Source organism: Piliocolobus tephrosceles, chromosome 3 (assembly GCF_002776525.5).
Source record: "Piliocolobus tephrosceles isolate RC106 chromosome 3, ASM277652v3, whole genome shotgun sequence".
NCBI lineage: Eukaryota > Metazoa > Chordata > Mammalia > Primates > Cercopithecidae > Piliocolobus > Piliocolobus tephrosceles.
In genome coordinates, this window is record NC_045436.1 from 47585081 (window position 1) to 47609555 (window position 24475).

The window sequence follows — 24475 nt, forward strand, 5'->3', positions numbered from 1 at the left end:
CTAGATGGACTTCTTTATCAACTCTGAGTAGGTACTGAAGTTCTGGGAAGCCAGTTGTAAGGCTTTCCCAATGACCATAATCAGAAATAGTATGTTGGATATAAAATCTAGTCCCAGGTAATTAAAAATTATTAGAGTTATTAGAAATTAAAAGGCCAGTACAAAGGCATTCTGGCATAATCGTTTTGACAATCATTGGTGTTGATAAAATGTTCCTAATTAGTAGTGTTGTGTTTATATGTTCAATGGAAGGCTTTAAACCAAATGACCATGTGAAGAAGGGAACAATTCAGGAGATGTATACACTGCATTAATGTTTATATAGGTATGTACACTCTTGAGATTTTCATAACACTGGGCTTTAAAATTATATGTAAAGATGCTACTTCAAACACACTTAGCAGCACAGGTGTTCTAATTTATTTTGACATTAATTGTTAGGTGCTCAGAAATTCAATTTTTGCTTTATTTTCTTACTAAAGGACTGAGAACATATTGCAGAGATTTCTGATTGTGTCACAAAATGGAAAGGTGAATTTTCTAACTGGGTTACTTTCCCACATTCCCTGCATCCTGCACCTATACACCTTTCTCTCCAGTTTCACGTTCAGATGAATTAGAAAATGTTTTGTGGTTGTGGACTTTGACTTACTAAGGACTTTTTGATAATCATTGAAACTTATATATTGTATGGCTAATATCTAACCCTGAAATATTTTTTGTTCTCCTGAGAAACAACAACAAAAAGATGGTGAAATATTCCATATTATTCTTGGATCTTCCCTACTTACCCTTTTCCTCTGTGCCTCCAAGCATCCTCATCTCATATATCCTAAAACAGTCCCAACAATTCTATTGGCTGGGCAAGGTTCTGTGCTCTTTTTTTTTTTTTTTTTTTTCTTTCACTATCAGTGCTCTGAACACAGTAGTTTCCATAGAATAGAATGCGGTCTTCCATTTCTTCATTCATCAGCTGCTTGTCACCTAATCCCCGATCCTAAAATTTGACTGAAAGTCACAGGCTATAAATAACAAAATCAGGGAATCTGGTGACCTTGTTTCCTTTGTAGCCTCCTTGCTCCACCAGCAGCATTTGACACATACTTACAGCGTAAGTCTTTGAATCTGTGACTGTTTTCTGTGTCACTCCTCACTGTCTGCCTTCTTCTCTAGCCTTACAAATGTAAGCATTCCCCCAGAGTTTTGCCCTCAACCCTTGTCTTTGTGATGTATTCTACACATGGATTATTTCATCTAATTAACCTACTTTTTTCATGAAATATAAGGAATAGAGCTATGGTATAGATCCTGTCCAAACCTACCTTTTTATTATCCATATCTAACTAAAGTCATGCATCCAACTTTAGCATGTTTAAATATAATGCATTTTTTCTAAAACCTGAAAATAAATTTTTAATTTTTTTCTCTTTCCGATCTTCTAAAATCTTAATTGTACTCTATTTTAAAATTACTTCTGTTTTAGAATCTGTAACTTCCTTGCCTTTCCTCTTCATTCCTCAGTTCAAGCTCTTACCATTTCTTTCCTTTACTATTGTAGTGGCCTCCTAATTGGTCTCCATGTCCCTAGTTGATTCAATTCTTGTCCCTCAGTCCTGGCTCAAGCCACCCTACTTATTCCTGCTAGGTGCCATCCTACAACACAGCTAATCCCACCACTTTGCTGCTCATGAGTCTTCAGTGTTTGCCCACCCTCCATCTAGAGAATAATGTCTAAGTGTTTATCATTAACCACAAACATTTACAACATAGCCTCATCTCGTTTTATTGAATTTCTTATAGCAAATGTTTATTTTAGAAAATATATAAAATAGATAAGCAATAAAAAAAATCCTAGCATTTAATTTTCCATTCTTCATTTTTTTTATTCCTCATCATTATAACCAAAGCTAGCTGTGGATCATTCCCAAATACATCTGCCATTTTTCTTTCCATGCCTTTCCATGCTATTTTTATACCCATCTCCCCTAATTTCTAATCCTTGTAATCCTATCTGGCTTTCACTATACATCACAACATTCTATTTCTCTAAGAAAATTTCCCTGGTGTTTGAATCTTTGTAGAAGAAATTGATGATATGTGTAAAGCATTTTGAGCCATATCTTGGAAGTTATTCCTTTCTGGTATATTTTGTATTTTGCCTTTTTCATAGTCATGTAGCTGCTGCTGCTGTTTTTTAAAGCCATGTACATGTTATTCCAAAACTAAACCTTAAGATTTGTAAATGTATCTTACTCTGTTTCTCTAGGATTTGTATCACTTCCAGGAGTTAGTTAGTTGATAACATAAATTGTAGCATCATGATGTTTACATGGTATAGTGGAATTAAAGAGAAAAGTTAGGAAATAGAAGTGGGAAAAGAATAAAGCCGGAGGAAAGAGAGAGACCCTATCCTTTTAGGGAAGATGATGAATCCTCTAATACTTTCAGGGACAAAAACTCCAAATTGATTCTTTTGGGAGGTGTGACTCAAAAGAGTGAGTCGAGGTTAATATTTGAGAATATACAACACTGGGAATGGTGGTGGTTGGTGTTGAACCAGTTCATAGTTGGTTAGCTCCATCAATTTCAGATGCAGCAAAAAAGAACAGAAGCAAGATTCTATCACTGAGAGAAGTTGGTAGCATTCAACCCTAATAAAATCGACTGGGTGTGGTGGCTCATGTGTCTGTAATCCCAGCACTTTGGGAGGCCGAGGTGGGCGAATCACGAGGTCAGGAGTTCGAGACCAGCTTGACCAACATGGTGAAACCCCATCTCTACTAAAAATACAAAAATTAGCTGGTCATGGGGGGGTGCATACCTGTAGTTCCAGCTACTCAGGAGGCTGGAGACTCCATGTGGGGAAAAAAAAAAAAAATTGGCAGTGGAAAAGGGGGTTGAAAAACTTGAGAAACAAGTTTAAAAACAAGAGATTGTGCAAAAAGAGGCTGTAGACAAACTTCTTCCTTAAGATTCAAGAGCTTCAATCTCTTGGTGATGAGCAGTTGAAAATATTTCCACTTCCCTGCAGTTGGATAAGCACCACTGCTATTTTGACAAGCTTGGCTCCCTGTGCGTAGCTAGGATACAGCTGAATTTTGATTCCATGAAAACTCTTCGGGAAATATTTTTACTATGCCACTAGCATTGTGCATTGGTTGCTTTGCCATGTGTCTAAATGGATATATTAGGAATTAGTGAAACTTAATAGAGGGGCAAGCATGGTAAAAGATAGGAAAACAGCTTCTGACAGTAGGAGAACAAGTGATGGTAGATGACAGGCAGCAGTGGAGATCTTTCTGAGTGGTCTGACTTGTTGATGGATGGCTATGGAGTGCAGAGAATACAGAAGCATCAAGGAGGACTGAGGTGTTTAACACAGATGTCTGAGAGTGGGTGTCATTTCCTGTGATAGAAAGAAAGGGAAGAGCTGATCTGAGGTGGCAGCAGAGTAAGCAGGACTTAAGTTATGTTTTAGCCTTGTTACCTAACGTGTCTGTTGGGCAACTAAGTGGAAATGCAGTACATGTGTCTGTAATGCAGTATCAAATGACATTTAAGTCATGGAACTGTTTGAATGAAATAAAATATATATAAAAACAAAGGATGCTGCCCTGAATCCTGGGGCATTTCAATATTAGAGAGAAAAGAGCCAGAACTGAGCAATGGAAAGGTACTCATTGTCTGTGTAAGAACTGAGATTTGGCACAGGAAGGGAAACAAAAAGGGATATCTTTTTTTTTTTTTTTTTTTTTTTTTTTTTTTTTTGAGATGGAATTTTGCTCTTGTTGCCCAGGCTGGAGTGCAGTGGCGTGATCTCAGCTCACTGCAACCTCCACCTCCCAGGTTCAAGTGATTCTCTTGCCTCAACCTCCTGAGTAGCTGTGATTACAGGTGCCCACCACCAAGCCCGGCTAATTTTTGTATTTTCAGTAAAGGTGGGGTTTCACCAGTTTGGTCAGGCTGGTCTCAAACTCCTGACCTCAGGTGATCTGCCCACCTCAGCCTCTCAAAGTGCTGGGATTACAGGCATAAGCCACTGTACCTGGCAAAAGGGATATTAAATTATTTATTTATTTATCTTTACTATTGAGCATGTTCTGAGTACCTTTACGTAATTCCAACAATAATCCTATGGGATAGATGTTAACATTCTCATTTTAAGGGGAAGAACTTCAGAATTAATGGAGTTAGATAATAGGGAGATGAGCTATTTTTTTTTTTTTATGTTACTTATATCCTAATTTTTTTTTTTGTTATTGAGTTCTGCTAAATTTCCCAGGTTACTTTCAGAATGTAGGCTATTATCTAAGGTATATGTGGGCTTTTATTTTTATGTGGGAGCTAAGAGCAGCCCTGAAGTCAGACTGCCTTCTCAGCCAGGTGTCGTGATGAATTTACCTCCTATTCTCTGACTAGTGCTTATCAAGAATAGAATCAGAAGGCTTAGACAGTAATTTTACATGTTAGTGTCCTCTTAACTGGGAATTAAAGTTATCCCAAACTCCAGGAGAATGACAAACCAGAACAGTGAAACATGATTGTTCGTATTTTAAAGTACCTTAGCAACAAACACACCTACAGAATGTTTAAGACACTAGTCTCCTTCCTTTTCTCTGTTATTTTCAAGCAAGACTAAGTCATCTTGTTGGAGATTCTGTACAGAGTAAAGCATAATTACATGGTATTGGAACCAGAAAATGAGTTATAGATCTGTATCTATATACCTATTTCTTTGTAGAACTCCTCTATTTATCTGTCTGCTAACTAAGGTATGTCAGATAATGTATTTTTGTTTCATTTCTTTTCTTTTCTTTTCTTTTCTTTTCTTTTCTTTTTTTTTTTTTTTTTTTTTTTGAGACAGAGTCTCGCTCTGTCGCCCAGGCTGGAGTGCAGTGGCCAGATCTCAGCTCACTGCAAGCTCCGCCTCCCGGGTTCATGTCATTCTCCTGCCTCAGCCTCCTGAGTAGCTGGTACTACGGGCGCCCGCCACGTCGCCGGGCTAATTTTTTGTATTTTTAGTAGAGACGGGGTTTCACCGTGGTCTCGATCTCCTGACCTTGTGATCCGCCCACCTCGGCCTCCCAAAGTGCTGGGATTACAGGCGTGAGCCACCGCGCCCGGCCTGTTTCATTTCTTTTAAAAATTTTCTTTCAACAAGCTTCATTGCATATTTCAGCTCCTATCTAACCAAGGGGGTGGAAAGTCAATCTCTATTATTTTATGCTCTCCTCCAGCCACAAGTCTTCCTTTGCGCTGAGCTTTCAGACTTTTCTGTTTCAGTCATTAGCCACTGATGTGCCTATTTCCTATACATCATGGTACCATCATGCCTTTTCATTTCACTGCATCCAAGCCTAACTCAACACAGGGGAATCTTTGGGGAAGCTGACTAATGACCAAGGGTCAGTCCTGCATTCTGCAGCGTCCCCTGCTATTGGGCTCCCTCACCAGGCAAGTGAACAGTGAACAAGGCTTCACCCTCCTGGACAAACTCTGCCCCCTTGTCTTCTCTCCTGTCACTGCTGGATTTGTATTTGTCTGTTCCTCTCCTTCCTCCCTCCTCTTCTTCCCTCACTTCTCCGTTCTTTTTCTTTTCTGTTTCTCTTTCTCTCTCTATCCTAAAAGATCCTTTTATTCTGTATTACCCTCCCAATGGAAACTTCAAATTTTCTGTCATGAATAAAGGATAAATGTATTTAGTTCAGGCAGCTATTGCTTCCAGTACTGCTAAAATTCCCTTGGGCACACATTTTAAACAATAGTCTAAAAAGGTAAGAAAAAAGAAAGATCAAAATAAAAATTGATATATTAAAAATTTTACATCTTACATATATTTAAATACAGTGATCATATCACATATTAGCATTCTTTCATGCAAACAAAGCTAACCTTAAACACTTCTTCACAAGATTTTTTTTCTTGGTCCTTTAATCCTTTGTGATATTTCTCTGTAGACTTGATCCAAATATTTTCCTTTCTAAAATTCAAAGATCAAAACTAGAATCAGTTCTTTGAAATGATTTAATGGAAGCAATGATACTCTCAGTATGTCTCTTATTTTTCCTTTTTTTTTTTTTTTTTTTTAATGAAGCACTTTTGAAAATTTTATACCAGGCCACTTTCCTAACTGTTCTTGAGTTATAATTCTGGCCATAGGTACTTCCTTTCCCTTCAAAGCAATGTTTAGACATCCTCTGAAAATATTATTACTTAGTACCTGGCTTCTTCTGATGAGAGGATATTCCTATTTTCTAGGAATTTTATAAAACAAAAACATTGAACTGGAACAAAGGGTGTAAAAAGTGATAGTGGAAAAATTAATACATTTAAATATATTCATGTTGTCGTGTTTTCATTTTCAATATTGAAGTTGAAAATAGATAAGACGGTGCATGAACAATTTTAGAAACCAAATACAATTTCAGCATGCTTTGGATGCTTCGGATTTGCCCCCAGCTCCACGATTTCTTATTGAATAGTCAAGTATTCTATTAGAAAAAATATGCATCTCTGGAGTACTGCAGTTATGTTTTCATAGGATCAAAGAATCACAGGAAAGTCAAGATGAAAGTAATTTTAGAGGTCACTGAATCTAATCTTACAACTGGCAGGCAACCATATCTCCCTGCTTCTTGAGAGGTAGCAGAAAAGCTTTGCTTAAGAGAGTTCAATCATGAAGTGAAAGGAATATGATTTTTTCATTAGACAGACAGGGATAAAAGCCCTGATCTGCTACTCCATCAAATTTTGAAACCATTTTGAGCTTATACGAAAAATAATACCAACTAGTGTGACTGCTTGCAATAAATGAAAAAAATATCTAAAAAGATGTCGTATTGCATGATAGGACAGTATATAGGCGATCTCTCCCTACTTCACACACTCCCGCTCCTTTCCAAGGCAGCCTACGCCTTACACTACATAGCATTCGATTATTTGAAATCAACAACCACTGAGTCATACATTTTCCTCTTCTCCAATGCAATGGATTTTTTTCATTTTCAATGTCTTCAGTCTTTCCTGATATGCCAGGTTTCCCAAACCCCACTATCATTACCTTTGCTACCATGCTGTGATATCCTCTAGTTTACAGGAACCCTTCCCTTAAGAATACCATGTCAAGAAAAGCACACATGTGGGTAGAACTCACACCTGCCATGAGTGGGCATTTTGCTTAATGCTGCCCAAGATTGCTCTTTCTTTTATAGCAAACTTATCCATAATCATTAGAAACAGTCTATGATGTTCAAAGCAGTGACATTGGCTTATATCTTTTGAGTAATTTCCTCATTTAGGGGCTTTTCCTGCGATTAACTTAATATATTCTAAATTATATTCTGAAATCCAGTTAGACGAGAAGACAGTTTAAACGGGGCTGGGGATCCTGTGTCCATATAGGCTATGCTTACATCTAGGCCAGTGGGAATTATCTGACTCGTGATATTCTTTTATAAACATTTTCACAACAGTTAAATAGTTGCAGTTTTTGAAAAGTCCTGAAACTCTACTTTTAATATTTTAATTATAATCTTTTAAAAGTTTAGGTAGATGATTTGTTATCTTAGAGTATTTCGAGTTATTTAACTTCATAGACATTGATCTAAACTGAAAATGAAAATCCTTCTCCATTTCCTGTCAGACTGATATAAGCAAACTGTGAATTAGGGAAACTACATTCTCAAGATTCTTTACTTACTTTTTGTTACTGTGGAACCATAAGAAAGATTTTTAAATTTATTTCCTCATCTAGAAAATGTGCACATTCAACTCGAAGACTTTGAAAAGCCATTTTTACATCTGAGATTCTATGATCCTGTCATTTCTTGTGCCATACTCACAGCTCTTACTGATACCAGATTCATTATATCCATTTTTACACAGATCTGCAGGGTTTAAATCTGATACATTTCAGCAGTCCAGGGCCTGAAACATGGTACTTTATTAATATTGATCCATCAGATGAATGTTGAGTCAAATAAAGCTCTGCAAGATATTGGTTCTAAAATCCTGGCTCGTAATTTCAGGATGGTATACTCATAGCTTCAAACTTTGAAGCATATAATTAAATGTGAAATGGTCTCATTTTATCATGGGAGGAAATCAGGTTGGTGGTCAGAAGGAAAGATTTTTCAATTCAGTTTTAATTGGTAATTTTCCTTTGGGAAGCTTGAATAGCTATAGTTAAAGGAATAAGATATCAAATAGCAAACCTATTAATGAATAACTACCCAGCAGGAGAAGATAGGAAGACTGACTTTTATTTTTAGAAGTCGGAATGATTTGAGAGAGTATCTGTGATGGGTGACTTGTGATCTAGGATACAGCATAGTTACTTGCAGAAAAGTGAAATAAGCAAATGTCATCAAGTCATGCACATTGGATTATATTTACTGATATATCTCTTCCTGTAGGCAGTGACGTGTTTAAAAGTGAGACATGTCTTTTTACTTGTTTCTATTTTAAGTGACTGCTTTGACAGGTCTTAAAAAAAATAAATAAAAAGATCATTTTCTATCCTGCAGATTTAGCAACTGCCCTTAAGTGTCTGATCTTGTCACGTTTTCAGTGGAAACAACATTGTGATTTGCTTCCACGGTGATCTACCGGTCAGTGATGGCCAAAACTAATGACATTGGAATGACAGAGTACTTTGCAAGCTACTAATTATTTGTCATAATCTCCTAGTGAAGAAGTTACTAATGTTATTACTTAAAACATCCCTTGCGTTTTGAACTTGCAGGGCACTTACAGATTCATTGGTGGCCATGAAGAAATGACAATTTGTCCTATTCTTAGTAGGAAGCAAGGAAGCAGTCCCAAAGTCACCCTGTGTCTACTCTGATACAATCATGGGACTCAAGCTTTAGGTTCTGAAGCAGTGTCCTAGGCCTTGTTGCTTTAAATTCCAGCTGAATATAGGATGATTACGTGTGAGACATCTTTAATGTGTTATTCTAATTTCCAGAGATGGAAGTTAATAAACAACAAATTAATTCCAATGTAAAACTGCCCCTCCATGACAAAAACAAAAGCCTTTTAATTTAGTGATTTTCACCTGGAAGACAATACAACATGCAGATTTGGCAGCTGTAGAACATAAAGCCGTCTGTCATAAATTAGTCCCCTGTAGTTGGAGTAAGGACCATTTTAAGACGCTTTCAAATTACTTCTTTTCAGACTTTTGAATGCTCTCCTCCTCAGCCAGGAGGAACATCTGTAGGGTGGCTCTACTGAGAAAGAATATTTCTCTACTATTATATTGATAAACTGTGGCTAATATGTTAAGCTAAATTTATAATCAGCATGTGATATTTATACTATGATTATTGATTGATTGGTTGATAGATGATTCTGTCCTTCTCTCCTAATAGGAGACATTGAAAAGGAATCAAGATTTCAATAAAGTTATTAAGATGTGCTACAGAAAACCTTCACCTTAAAACTAGACAGATTAGGAGGTAGTGCTAGGATATTAATGATAATAGCAACCACAATACACAGGAAAAGAAAACCAAATACACCACGTTTTCACTTATAAGTGGGAGCTCAACATTTAGCACCCACGGACGTAAACATGGGAACAGTAGACACTGCACACTTATTAGAGGGAGGAAGGAAGGAGGGGAGAGTGGTTTAAAATCTACCTATTGGGTACTAAGCTCACTGTCCAGTGGCAATATACCCAAACAGTAAACCTATTCATGTACCCCCCATATCTAAATTGAAAGTTGAAAGATTTTTTAAAAAGAACTATGCCTTGCCTCCTCCTGCCCCTCTTCCTAGCTCCCCAACACATGCCTGCATGTGTGTTCTGTGACCGAACCCCTCCACAGCTGACTGTGGGTGGAAGGAACTTATTTGAAAAGCGTTTTCTCCTCATTGCCAGAATTGTTCAAGCATGAGGTAGACCAGTTATTTTCAACTATTCTTTGCAACCAGACCACAGCATGATTTATTTGGTATAATTCAAATTGCTGTGTCATCTGCTTGAAACAAGTATGACTATTGTTTACCCAAATATGGCTTGGAGTGGTACATAAACAACTGCTGCTGGTAAGATCCAGCTACAAGTCCTGGCCCTCTGCTCCTCCACCCACACCCTGGTACATCCACTTTTGAACACCAGTGGGCTAGGTCAGTGGCTTGCAACCTTGTTTGATTATACATCTCTACCAGTTAAAAAGGTTCTAGGTGACTAGTACCTTTCTCTCGTTAAAAAGATTCTAGAGAAATACATTTTAAAAGGTGCCAATGTAGGTGCACAAAATATCTCGGCTCACAGCATGTGTCCCATCCAACTCACCTCTGCGACTTTGCAAGCCAGCGCTTTTTGTGCACCTACGTTGGGACGATCTCATTCATCCTAACCTCACTTTCCAAGAAGGGAAATGGAGGCTTGAAGAGACAAATCAAATCTCTCAAGCAGGCAGAACTAAGAGGACAGGTAGACTCTGAAGGCAGACTTTTGGCCTCCAGATCCCTCGTGTTTAGCCAAGTGGGGCTGCTGGCCTGCCTCCTCCTGTGGATGTGAGCCTTAGACAAATCCTGCTGAGTGCTTCTAAGAGGTAGAAAGATGAGCGAGACAGGGAGACACAGACACAGGCCTGGAGGGCTTCCTGGAAGCAGTGGCACTTGATGGAGCTATGCAAGAAGCGAGGAGGGCAAACTAGTCAGAGATGGGGTGTGTGCGTGTGTGTGTGTGTGTTTTCCAGGTCACAGAATTGGTACTCACAGGGACGAGGGTGTCCCAGCCAGGAGGGTTCAACTTCATTAGCAGGCCTAGAAAAGCCATGGAAGCTTCCAGCAGGAAACTGATGTTACTAGAGCCATACTTATAAAGGACAGGGATAGTTAGTTATGAGTGAACAAGGGTGAGAATGAACGTGACTGGAATGGCTAGGAGGAGGTACCTGGTGCTCTGAGCAGGGGACATCATAAAACAAATACATGGTTTCCTGACCAAAGTGGTCTGGATACGAGGGAAGGGGTCCCATGTGATGCTTCATGTCTGTGAAGGTAGACTAGCAGGGATAGAGGAAGGGTGGCAGTGGTGAGCCTGGCTGTGCAGGCTGCGATGAGTCAGGCTGCGGGGAACCGAGGGCTGGAAGGGAGCTGGGCATTGTTTATGGGGGTTGCATGAGTAAAAGAATTCCTGATGGAGACAGGAGATATGGAAAGAGAGAGGTAAGAGGGGATCATTGGGACAGAACCAAGTATGAAATACAAAGAGCCGGGGCCCAGCCTCTCTGCTATGCCAGCAGTGACATTCAGGCTGGATGACTGTGGCAGGGACTGTCCTATGCATTGAAGGATGTTGAGCAGCATCCCTGGGCCCCACCTACTAAGATGCCAGTAGCAGTACCCCCACTCCTATAGTTATGACAACCAACAATCTTTCCAGATATTGCCCAATGTCCCTGGGTAACATCACTTGCTTGTCAACTACTTTCTTAAATTATAAAAAGGTTAGATAGGTTGTGGTTGATGTATTTATATGTATAGGTTATAGTTGATGTATTTATATGTATATAGAGAGAGTCTCATGCTAAAGCAGGGTCTCTCAGCCTCAGCACTGTCAGTAATCGGGGCTGAAAGTTTACCAAGGACTGTACAGTAACCAAACTATTGACTTTATTCCCTGAAATGTTAGCTGATTGGCCTGATTAGTAGAGTGTCAGTACTCAATAAGAATGAAGTAGAGGCCAGGTACAGTGGCTTATGCCTGTAATCCCAGTATTTTGGGAGGCTGAGGCAGGAGGATTGCTTGAGCCTAGGAGTTTGAGACAAGCCTGGGCAACATGGTGAAACCCCATCTCTATTAAAAAAAATACAAAAATTAACTACTAACTAGGCATGGTGGTATACACTTACAGTCCCAGCTACTCGGGAGGCTGAGGTGGGAGGATCACTTGAGCTCGAGAGATAGATAGAGGCTGCAGCAGGCCATTATCACACCACTTCACTCCAACCTGGATGACAGAGAACCTGTCTCAAAAAAAATAAAAAATAAAAAATAACAGAGAGAGAGATAAAAAGAAGCTGAAGGCATGCTCTTTCTTGAAAATCTATCAGACCTGCAAGGAAAACCATGTATGAAAGTGACCCAAAGGAAGTTGAGGAATACACAGAATGACCTCTAGAGGTTCCTTTTAGCACTAATGATCCCTGAAGGAGACTTACAGACCCTCATGAACTGACCCCAACCAGGCATTGGCTTGCTGCTTTTTTCCCCCACGTTGGCCGGTGCTGTCACAACACTCACTACAGCAATTTCTTCCAATCCTGCCTTGCCCTCAAGCCTCTGCTGCTGGAAATGACCACTGGCCCATGGTCCAGAGGGTGTGGCTGGCACAGTGGAGGAGGAATGTGTCTGACTTGTATGTGAAGGTAATGATTGGGTAAGACACACAACGTGCGCAGAACCGAGTTTATGGACCAGCCTTCCATGTGAAATTTGACTTTTCCCTCTTTACTGAATTGGCCAGGTTAGCAATGGTTACCCCTCAATTACGGGAAGCATGTGTGCTACAAAGCCTCCTTGGAGACCCACATGGCCCTCAGATGAGCAATTGTTCAGATTTCTTTTCTTTTTCTTTTCCATGGGAATAAGGGTTCCTCTCTGCAAAGCACATGTTTTAGGGTTTTTTATTTTCTTGCTACTCCCAAGGGCCTGGTGATATTTTTCTTTACCATGCATTTAATAGAATCTGAAGTCTTTGTGGGGAAAAAAAAGGCAGGAGGGAACATACTAGTTAAAACGTTTCTAGTTACACTACTAAGATGTACCTATTTATTGATATACAAATGACATAAGTTATTGAATGCTTGCTGTAGGCATTCTCTGTTCTAAAAACTTTGTAAGAAGCAACTTACGTAAGTTACTTCATAGCAGTTCTATGATGTAGTATTGTTATTATCACCACTTTACAGATAAGGAAATAGAGACATGACATACTGAATGACATGCTCAATGCCACTCAACTAGCAAGTGACAGAACCAAGCTTGAAACAGCTGATCTGACTCCAGAGTCTGTGCTCTGATCTACTATATCACAGCGGTTTCTATATGTGCTATTCTCCTAATATATACTGTTTGAAATACATGAAAAAGATTAATTTTAATAGAATGAGCGACCTATTGGCAATATTGAAGTTCTCATACTTTTGTCCTCTGCTCCAGTGAGCCATCTAGAACCATCTCTGAGATCTGTGTGCCCTCCTTCCAAGATCATCTTGGGGGATTCTTACAGGGGAAATTCAGACTGCTACCCTCAGGGGTCTTAGTGTCCTTGTCTCTATTTGGATTCTATAATGGAAGTGGGGTCTATAACTGTAGACTGTGTCCTCCAGTCTGGTCTACCATCCACCAGTTCAGGTCACTTCCCTCCCCCACCTCTCTGCTGCCACTGGGAGCCTGGGCTTTCCCACTGAGACCCAGCCAGGCAGAAAACACCTTCCCCGTATTCCTTCATGCCCCTTTGTCCTCCAGCCTAAACTTTCCAGTCCCATTACATCAGGAAATTACTACGTAATGCGCTACTCGCTCAATGGAAAAATTAATTTGAACATCCCCATCACTCTTTCCCTTTCTAGCTTCAGTCAGTGATCACATGTTACCTTCTTGTGAGAACTTCTCTAACTTTCCTATTTAAGATTCTCCCTCTGTCTCTCTCTCACACACGCACGAAACTCCCTTCTGCTTTACTTTACTTCGCGGTGCTTTTATCAGATGTTTTTCTTATTTTTCTATTCCCCCTCCTCCAACTCAAAGATAAACATTATGAATGCAAAAATCTCTATCTGATGTATCCAACCTTGTATGCCCAGTGCCTACACAGCACAATTAGTTCATAGTAGACACTAAAAGCTTTGGGTTGAACAAATGAATAAACTGTTTCTCTGGGATTAACGATTAGGGATTTGAAGCCAATAAGAGAAATAATATAAAACAGGGGAGCTTTCCTTAATCACATTCAAAAATATCAATGCCTAAAGTACTGTACATTTTCTACCTGGTGTGCTGGAAAAAGTTGAATAGTAACCAAGTTACTCATACAACTGACAACAGGAATAAATGTAAATCCAAAATAAACCCCCTTTTGCTCAATAAACCATTTGTTTTCCAAACAATCTTTTACTTTGTCACTGATTACATAGTTCTTAAGTCCTACCAAACCATGAGGATATAACAGAGGACAGCACAACTTTGTTGATTTGGTGTTTAAAACTAATTCATGTTGTTTGAAATAATTATGACTGATATTTGTGTAAATGCTGACACTGGCATGGTCAATGCCTGGTCAAAAATTTCTGTTGTTTGGGATTGCAAAGGGCTAGAAATTGGCCATAACTAAGGATCTTCATTAGAAGTTTCCTTTGAAAAGTTCCACACTTTTCATAACACTGAGCCACAATGTTTTTTGCCTGAAAACGTAGAAGAGCTAATAGAGAATATACCACCCTTAACCACTGAATGTGACTGAGATTTTTAATACTCTGAATACTGATGAACTAGAGCATAGAACATTATTTTATTTTCAATTTATATCAATATGGTATATTTCAGACTGGCCATAATTGGAGCTGCTTTTAAGCAGAATTACAAACCAACCCCCTACTTTTATTTATTTACACAGGAAGTAAATAATCTAAAAATGAAGTCTTTTATTTTCTGAGGTATCACCCTGTAAATATGGATCTCTTTTCAGATGAAGTGTTCGTAGGAGATAGATTTGTCCCTATCTAAGGAAGATGAGCAGGAGGCGATGTAATTTATGAGCTGAACTAACAGAAGGGTGCTGAGTTGGATTTTATTAAACTAATATTATGGCTGGCAAGGATGGCATGTCAGATGTCCTGTTCATTTTAAAGATCGTGCCATTTCAATAAATCATTTTTATAATTTTAAATACATTATATAGGTGCAATGCCAGTAGAGGGTATGTTTAAATATGCCAGACACATTGGTTTGCTTCCCTACATCCTGTGTTGCTCATTTCATTCTCTAAAGATATAGTTATCAGATTATTTTCATGAGCTAATCCATAGTTTACTTATTTCATAGTCTTGATTTGGTGCTGTTATGCTTATTTGATTCGTCCTTGTACATACATAGTCAACCCATGTGAACATCATTACAGTGTTTCTCCCTTCCTTCTTGCACAAAGAGCTAAAGGAATCTCCTGTTTTAATTCCTTCGCCCATGTAGTACAATGAGAAAACAATACACAAGATGCATTTGGGGAAATTTACCATAAGATTTCATCTGAAACAGTTGTGTTATATAAGATAGTGCATTGTATTTCAGAATATTTAAGATTGAAATTCTTTTACTGTGTGAACTCTATACTATTTTCTTTTCTCCCCTAACTTCCCCTCATTTAACAGCAGACAAACCCAGGGAGCACTGAATGAATCCGATGATCCTGAAACAGGCTGTCTAACTGATAACAAGCCAACTTCTCGACACTTCTATCCTGTCGCCTTGCTGCTTGTCAGCTCACACCTGCTAGTTGTGTGGCTTATTTTAAGTCTGGCATTGCTCTTAGCCAAATACCAATAAGTTTTATGTTGTATTCCTTTTTCTTTTCTACAAATGACAATGAACTTTAAATCATGGGGACAATGCTGTAATATTTTTACATTTTCAAATTCACAGAATTAAAAAAAAATGTTTAATTTGTGTTTTTGTTTGTTTTTCCTAAAATCTAAAAAACAGAAAGTACTATGCATTAAGTGGATTATTTTGCTCTTTTGTTCATGGAAAAGTGTTTCCCACTGTTAACTAGCTCAAGAAGAATTTTTAAATTACTGTCTTTGGAATAAGACAAAGAACAGAATCCTGAAAGCTTGAAGTTCTGAACCTCCTGTCCTCGTCCCATTAAATTTATTAAAGAAATTAAGACTGAATTTGCACAAACACTGAAACTCTGAGACAAGTTCTAGAGATGTGGGAGGTTGCAGACTTTATTTCCACTGTGCTAATATCATAGATGCCATCTGCTGATAGAAATTTTTTTTTAACCTGTTTTACTTCTTCGCTGCAATTAACTCTTTTCTGTCAAGTAACTTTATGGAGAGAATGGCTATTTATGTTTTGTAATTAAATTACCTGTTTGTATCTCTTGTTTGGGTTGATTTGGCTTTCAGAGGACTTTTCTATTCTTTTTAACAAGGTCTTGTTTGTGTCTTGATGTACCATTCCCAGCACTTGTGACTTTTGTACTGTCCGTGGACAAGCACTCTTCCTTTATAAAGCTGAGACTTGGCCCAGGCTGTTCAGAAAGCCATTTTCTCTCTTCCTTGCACAGCTAAAATAATAAAATTAAAATAGAGATGAAATTTTTCTTTAAAAATCTATAGGGCCAGACTTAATAAATTAAATGCCTTATTTCTAGAACCTGCATCCTTAGGGCTACATATAGATTTTAATGTGTTTTAAAGAGAGTGAGAAATTAATTTGTGGAAATGTTATAAAATGGCAGATATATTTATGAAACTAAAGTGGAGCTGTATTGTGGAGCAAATTATATTTAAAGAGTTTATTAAATTTTAAATGTCTGTTAAGAGTAAAGAGACTTAAGTCATCTCTTTCAGAGGGCAATAATGGTATTGGGCCTGGCCTAGGATTTAATTTTGTAAGATGTATCATCACTTGTGGAAAAAAAAATGTAGAGTTGAATCTTTGTTATTTTTACTTGGACTGTTGCTGCAACTCTGCATTAAACAAATAAAGCATATTTATTTATTCTGTGTTTCATGAAGTTGTACTTTTTCCCCTTTCACCAGAGAAGGATGCCGCATAGAGAATGTACTGAAGAATATCAAATGCAGAAAGTATGCTTTCAACATGCTACAGCTGATGGCTTTCCCCAAGTACTACAGACCTCCAGAGGGGACTTATGGAAAAGCTGACACCTAAGTTTACCAACATGTTAATAAACAGGAACACAAATACGTTTCAGTTGGATAATCTTCACCTTGGTCTTTTTTGTTTGTTTTTATTGTCATGAATTTGTGGTGGGGGAGATGATCACAGATGTTTGCCAAAATCTAGGAACTACTTGAATTCATTGTCAGCATATTACTCTGAAAGAAATCCACTTAAAAAAATCTTACATGACTCAGTACTGTCATTTCTAGTTCTAAGTTTCTATGTGCTGAGCCTAGCTGATTGATTGTGATTGGTTCACAAAGTGTAAATTTCATTCATGAATACTTAAATGTTTCTGAGGAGACAAGGATCATTTCAGTAGGACTAGGGGTGATTCAGAGAGCACTACTGTCCATCCAAATGAAGAGAGGAGAGGGGGAAAAGGAGCAGAGTTTTTTTGTGATACAACTTAATAACCTATGAGAACACAGTCAACCTGAGAATCAATATAAGGGATTAAAAGGAAAAGTGTAGCCACTCAATTAGGTAGAGTTAACTCATGATCTGGAATACTGAGGCAGTTTGCAGGTATGTTCCACAATGATCTCTATCATCCAGTCAAGGTGTGACTCCTCCTCTTCAACAAGCATATGCATGGAGTGAGTAAAGCAGTCAACAGACCTTTCAAAACCATGGCATCTTTTCAGAACTCTGACTTGGGTTGTGTGATCTAGCTGTGAATGTAGCAATATAGAACGTTTAATAGAATGATAGGCAAAACACTGCAATGAATTGCAAAGAAAATAAAAATGAACATTTTGATACCCAAAATGAAAATCCCCATCAGCCTGAACTTTATGTTATGAAGTTCATGAATGTCAGTGAGGTCTCTCTGAGATGTTTTTTAGCAGTCATCTCAGTATAAGCATGCAGTTATGACATAGGTTTGTGTATGTTAATAAGCCTTTAAAACACATGCAACCACAACAAATGATAAAGTAAAACAATTATTTTCTGTTACCCTGAATTTGAAACTTGCCCTTACTCAGTAAAATAACAACATTTATAAGTTTTCCAAACTCCCAAAGTAGAAGTTTCCTTAAAAATCATCTTGCATAATACCAGTACTCAAAAATGGGTAAGGTTAATCACCCCCAATCACCCAGCAAGAGAGTTGCAAAATCAGAATTACAATCTCTTCTTACTTTTGTAGCCTGTGGCTTGTCCCTTCTGCAAATTGCTATGCTAAATATGCATGAAAATTGAGGGAGAATGCTAGTTATTTAAAAAGAAATTAGGATTTATCACTGGAATTGAAACTAAGAGTACAAAAGTCTGAATGAATGAAACTTTTTTCTACAAATTTTATGAATTTATTCTTGTTCCTTTCTCATTAGAAGAGCATGCTATCCAAAGCATAAATCTCCCTTGAAAATAACAGAGGCTTATTAAGCCCTCTCTTAGCTATGATCAATGGATAATATTATGCTTTCCATACCGAATGTGAAAGCTCCTTGCCTAATATTCCTGTTGAAATAAGGATTCCAAACACATTTCTAGTCCCATGTTAAGATTTTCAAATTACTACAAATTTTAGGTAAGCATTTGGAGTTTTTTACAGTAGAATTATCAACTTTTTATTTTAGCTAATTACCTGTGGGCATTATACTTGAGGCAGTTACGAAACTACTTACAGCCTTTTTAATGAACATGTGCTGTGTACTTTGAATCCATTCACAGACAAAATTACCTTGATGTTCTCTTAACTCATTCTTTATTTTAGTGATTAAATACGACCTTTGAGTCGTTCAATATCATTTGAAAATGGTAGGATTTGTGGTTATTTTCATGCCCCATTGGATTTAAGATAAAGAGGCTGGGATGACAGAGGCCTCCTCCAATAGCTATGAAGCCTCATTCAGCATATCAAATGGTAATCTGAGTTCCAAGAAACCTTAAGTAATTTATCAACCTGTAAATACTCTTATGAACAATAATTTTTATTTGTAGTTTTGAAAAATGAAGCCACTTGACTCAAATATAGAAAAATATTAACTAGAAAGCCAACAGTAGGGGTTTCTATTTTTAAAAGACATTTCAAGTATTTCCTGTAATCCCAGCACTTTGGGAGGCCAAGACGGATGGATCACTTGAGGTCAGGAGTTCGAGATCAGCCTCACCAACATGGTGAAACCCCCATCTCAACTAAAAATACAAAAATTAGCTGGCTGTGGTGGTGCACACCTGTAACCCCAGCTACTAGGGAGGCTGAGGCAAGAGAATCACTTGAACCCAGGAGGCGGAGGTTGCAGTGAGCTGAGATCACGCCATTGCACTCCAGCCTGTGTGACAAGAGCAAAACTCCATCTCTAAATAAGTAAGTAAGTAAATAAATAAATAATATAGAAGCCTCAAATCATAGTGCTTACTGTAATACAAATGCTTTATGAATTTTCATTCATTAGCATAGTCATCTGCATTTCCTTATAGAAAGCCTATACTGGTGTAAACTTCTAAAAGTGGATTTCATCAAGAAAATACGTTTCATAGAGACAACAATATTGCTTTTTCCTGAGAGACAGTTCAAAAATTCTTGAACAACCACTTCACTATTTCTTAAGTTATTAAGGCTAAATCGAAGAGAAAAAGTTTAAAAAAAAAAAAAAAAAAAAAAGTGTTTAAATCTCTCTTGAACGAACACAGCCACAATCATGCTATTCTATCTACATTTTCACTTAAAAGATACACCGGCAGACCTATTTTAGGAGGTCATATTGAGCCAAAAAATGAACTGAGAAAATGACATTTCCAAACTCTTTTTTTGCTCAAAAATAATACGTTCCCCTTTGATATTAAATGCAGATATCAATTCTGGATTAGCTATTTACTGAGCCCTAGGAGAAACATATTTAAAGACAAGGAAACCATTCATTTACATTTCATATCATTGCTTTTTTAAGTATTGCCTTGAGGTTTGTCTACACTCTGCCAAAACAAACCCTGAATAGAGTTTGTTCAGCTTCATAATTCAATGAGTCAAGAAACCATTTGATCTTGGTGATAAACCGTACTAAATGACAAACTGCCCAATCAGGGCAGAGCTCCACAGACCCAGCCTCCAGCCCTTATTTTATAAGACTAACCCCTCTTCTGAAAAACTCTGAAGGCTTAAAAGCTACCATTTGGATGGAGGATACTTCCTTTTTATCCTTCAACTGTGTGTGGCATTTTACATAAAATAAGAGGTAAAAAAGCAAGGAGAAACTGATCTGTATAAAGTAATGCCTTTCTTCCCAAGCAAATCAAACCTCTCCCTATGTAAAAGTTGATAGTGTACCAAGAGACACAATACCACTGGTGGGCTGGAAATAGCTTGTTCTGACGCATAAAAGTTGGTAATTAAATTATCCGAAATTTTGTAAGCTAGTTGTTAAATGTAACCATTATTAAATATGAAATTATAAAACACAATGGAATACATTAAAAACAAAGGTAATAATCAAAACATACCACTTCCCAATTATTTTACTACCTTATACTATTTATCAGGACTCTTGAGTCTATTTAGGTCTATTGCATCTTTACAGTGAAAACAGAATACAATATTGTGCTACTATGGGTCTCTTCCTGACTGCAGATTCTTAACATGGTGTTAGTAGCTTGAAACTGTCCACAGTGGGAGTATTTACACCATAGAAACTGGCAAATGCTACGAACTAGCAATTTTAATTCCTGGAAAGGCAGTTGTTGAGCATTTACCAGCACACAATGAATGTCTTCATCTATTTTCTTTTATTAGGAAATAAATTATGACAGGCAGTATAAAATTATTAAAATGGTATCAAATGCAATCCCTTATCTTCAGATGGCTATAATTTTGTTTTGGTTTTTACCTTCTTTAAAGACTCCTTAGGTTAAAAGTCATATTTGATGACTATATTCATAATTAAATTATTAAATCACGTTTTCTCTTGATAATGCTTTGCAGGAGAATGCTTAGCAATTCAACTGTAGTCTAAGCAATAACTCAGGGCTAAATTCAGGGAAATGTTAGCTCAATCAGATATCACTAAAAATGTACTTCACCATCTAGTTTGGAGTTTATAATTTTGGCATTTGCTGAAAGTAGGAAAAACAGCAACATATTACTGTGCCCAGATTCTAATAAATGTAGCTCAATTGAAACCTAAACTGTTACATTAAATAAATTACACTCTGGCACTATGTTAAATTACCACAGATATTTTAGTGTTTAATTTCCAAGCAGGATGGTGTATCATTTGTTTGGTTCAATATACGAGGCACCATTTGTAGTCTTTTAGGAAATAAATTAACTTTTATCACAGATTTAGGAAACTTGTCTAAAAAAACTGTGATCATCAGTTACAGAAGGAAGGAAACATTAAACACAAGGCATCATAGTAGCTGGAGGCCTTAAAAATTATGCACGACTAAAAAGAATGATTTGGTGAGCGATGTGTAGCTGATTGACAGTTTTAGTGTGAATTCACATTCATTTAACCCAGCAGCAATCTACATATGCTATGCTTTTTTCCCCCATATTTATGTTTCTTAGCTTATAAAGTCCCAATATATTATCTTTTGTTGCTTTGGCAGTTTTAAGTTAGAGCTCTGCGTTCACAGAGATGCCACCTATAGCAAAAACTATCTTTAAGAATGGGAAAACAAAATGAATGTTTTAGATAAAATATTGCAAGCTATTAGGTGGAGAGTTAATGTATGGAAATTTGCATTTGTTTTTCTGAATCATGGTGCACATTGATCACTCACTGAATTTTATTTCTAAGCAAATAAGAGAGTCAAACATTTCTAAAAGGAACATATTGTGTCTTGCTATTAATAACAAGGAGATAGGAAAAATAGTAAAGTAACATAAGCAAAAAAATATATAATGAAATTAGCTGTCCTGAGTTGGAATTTTTACAGATTGCATGCATACTTAGAATTTTAAATTTTTAAAAGATTTACAATTGAGTATGGTACCCAGAGAGAGTGAGTATCAAGGGAAAGAAGACCTAATACAAGTGATGTTACCTGATAAATCACATCTTGCCAAAAAATGTATATTTTTTTTAGTAAATATAGTTCTTTAGGAAGAAAAAGAAATGTTGCCCTTTCACACTCACAATATAAATACATTCATAATATTCCTTAAATCATCTAAATTACTGCCAGGTCATGAAAGGACATGATCAACGATGACCTACTGCACTGACAGGCAACATTGACTCAAATTTGACAAGATTGCTATATTATCTAGATAATTCTTGTGATGCTTTTATGTCACTATCAACATTAAAATATTTTATGTTAAACAACTATGAAGCCTTCAAAAGTTTGAGTGCATATAACTAACTGTATGAGCACTCTCATTTCACTGCATACATACATTACTTTGTATATACAGACTTCTCATGTGGATATTTTATTTAACCTAACATTTGAACTTTTAGATTTTTGTGGTACTCATCTGAAAGGTTGGCATTTGTTTTCTTTTTATGTTACATATATATTTTAGATGAACCAATAACATGTATTCCTAGAAAATAGGAATTTTTTCTAGGCACGAATAGATTGATCATTTTATATTGGCATTTAAGACATGTCATTTTTGTTTTATTGTTCTGTGGAAACCATATTCATTGTACACTGTGTGTATATTTTTGTTTAAATAAATGTGATTTTTATTTTTTATGTTTCTGTCTTTTTCTCCCTATTATTCATTGTTTTCATTTTCATCACTACAGAAATGTTTAAACTTTAATTAAAATATTAGAAATGTAGCATAAACAATAATCCAATTCCCATTTAATTTTCTACTGGGCTGCAATTAACAGTGAAAATTTTTCATTGATGCCAGGTTAATCTAATTTTCACCAGCGAAATTTACTTTTCAGGATGGCTATTCCGTGGAAGCAAGATTAACCACAGTTTGCCCGGCATGGTGGCTCACGCCTGTAATCCCAGCCCTTTGGGAGGCCGAGGCAGGCAGATTACTTGAGGCCAGGAGTTCAGGACCGGCCTGGCCAACATAGCGAAACCCCGTCTCTACTAAAAATAAAAATTAAAAAAACTGGCTGGGCGTTGTGGCATGAGCCTGTAATCCCAGCTACTTGGGAGGCTGAGGCAGGAGAATCACTTGAACCTGGAAAACAGAGAAGTTGCAGTGAGCCAAGATCATGCTACCGCACTCCAGCCTGGGTAACAAAGCAAGACTTCATCTCAAAATAAATAAATAAATAAAAATAAATAATAACTAGTTTTAAGAAGGTTCAGAACCAGGTGTTAATGCTTTAACATGGAGCAAATCATTAATCTTTGTTGTCAAGATTATATGTAGAGTCATTTAAACACACCAAGAAAACTTTTTCTTAGACTATTTAGGTCTAATCATTTATAATTTGTTATAGCAATTGATAGTAGAAGGCAAATTCCAAAGAGTTTTAATTAGATCATGTTGCAGAGGAATTAACCAAATGAGACTCCTGCTTGCATGCAATGAAAGAATGAATTTTTGCCACCTAGAGATTTTCAAAAACATATCTGATCCTGCAGCAAGAAATATTCCTTTTCTATAATGTCTTCATCAGTAAATGTTAATATAACATGTTTTTCTATAGCTGAGCAGGAATAATGCTGAAGGTAGCTCCTTGGTGAAACAATGCATACTAAATTCTGGCAAAATTCTGCCTGCTATGAAACCAGAAGAGTAGCCTGAATGAAGTAGTAGTACTCTTAAACATCCATATAAAGATTCCTGTGTTTTAAGGGAATGACATCCCACTCAAAATCAGAGTACGACAAAGGACTCAGAAAATTTGTCCCAAGGCTTTATTTTGGACCAGAGAGTAGAATCAGGAGAGCAGGTAGATGTGGCTGGAGTTTGTCAATCTAGAGTCTATTTTCAGCCAAAGCGGCTACGTGAGTATGACTGTAACTCTTTAACTGCATGGAACGACACACACTCAGTTCTGTTCTCTCAGTGGTTTTGATGCATAACAGGAACTCAGGAACTTAAGTCTTTCAATAAACTTTAAGTTCAAAGATAAGCCAATGGGAAAATTCACATTTGGGTAGAACGCCGGGAATGTGGTATTCAACTGTTAAAAGCTATCTTCTGTCTCTTAATTCATATGACTTGATTTTCACCATAGCCTTCAAATAAATACAGTAGTAATACTTCTATTCATATTAACAGAATTAAATAGTAACAGTGAAAATACTGACCTGCCTTTTGCCTAGTATGATGATTTCTCTGTTCTTAGACCAATTGACCATAGACTACCATCTCCTTTATAATTCACCTCCTTTGAGTATGATACACGCTTCCAACACTCTTTAGTCTCAGCTACCACTTCTGCTTCCTTTCCGTGTTTCTTGAATTTAGGAATTGCCCCAAAATCTAGACTTGATATTCTTTGTTCAGTTAATATTCTTTCTTGAGGTCCACAGCTGTTATTTCTAAGGCAAATACTCCAGCACAAGGCTAAAGAATGTCAGCTTTTAAGTTAGAATGCCTGGATACAAACCTTGGTTCCCACACTGATAAGGTGTGGATCTATGTCAAGTTACTTAATG

The 24475-nt window shown here is 37.1% G+C and overlaps 1 protein-coding gene across 6 annotated transcripts in view; it reads left to right on the forward strand.

Annotated features, from left to right (window-relative positions):
- The window catches only part of INPP4B (inositol polyphosphate-4-phosphatase type II B), an 840917-nt gene extending 818326 nt beyond the window's left edge, over positions 1 to 22591 (forward strand). For 3 of the 6 annotated variants that reach the window (XM_023225976.3, XM_023225978.3, XM_023225977.3), the window contains exon 27: positions 16792 to 16960. In XM_023225976.3, coding sequence (XP_023081744.1) covers positions 16792 to 16924 — 133 coding nt within the window. In that variant the 3' untranslated portion in view covers positions 16925 to 16960. Of the gene's footprint in view, positions 1 to 15390; positions 16751 to 16791 lie in introns of those variants that run through there. The other 3 variants (XM_023225975.3, XM_023225979.1, XM_023225980.1) reach the window with 3 other exon arrangements.
- The last annotated feature ends 1884 nt before the right edge of the window (positions 22592 to 24475 follow it).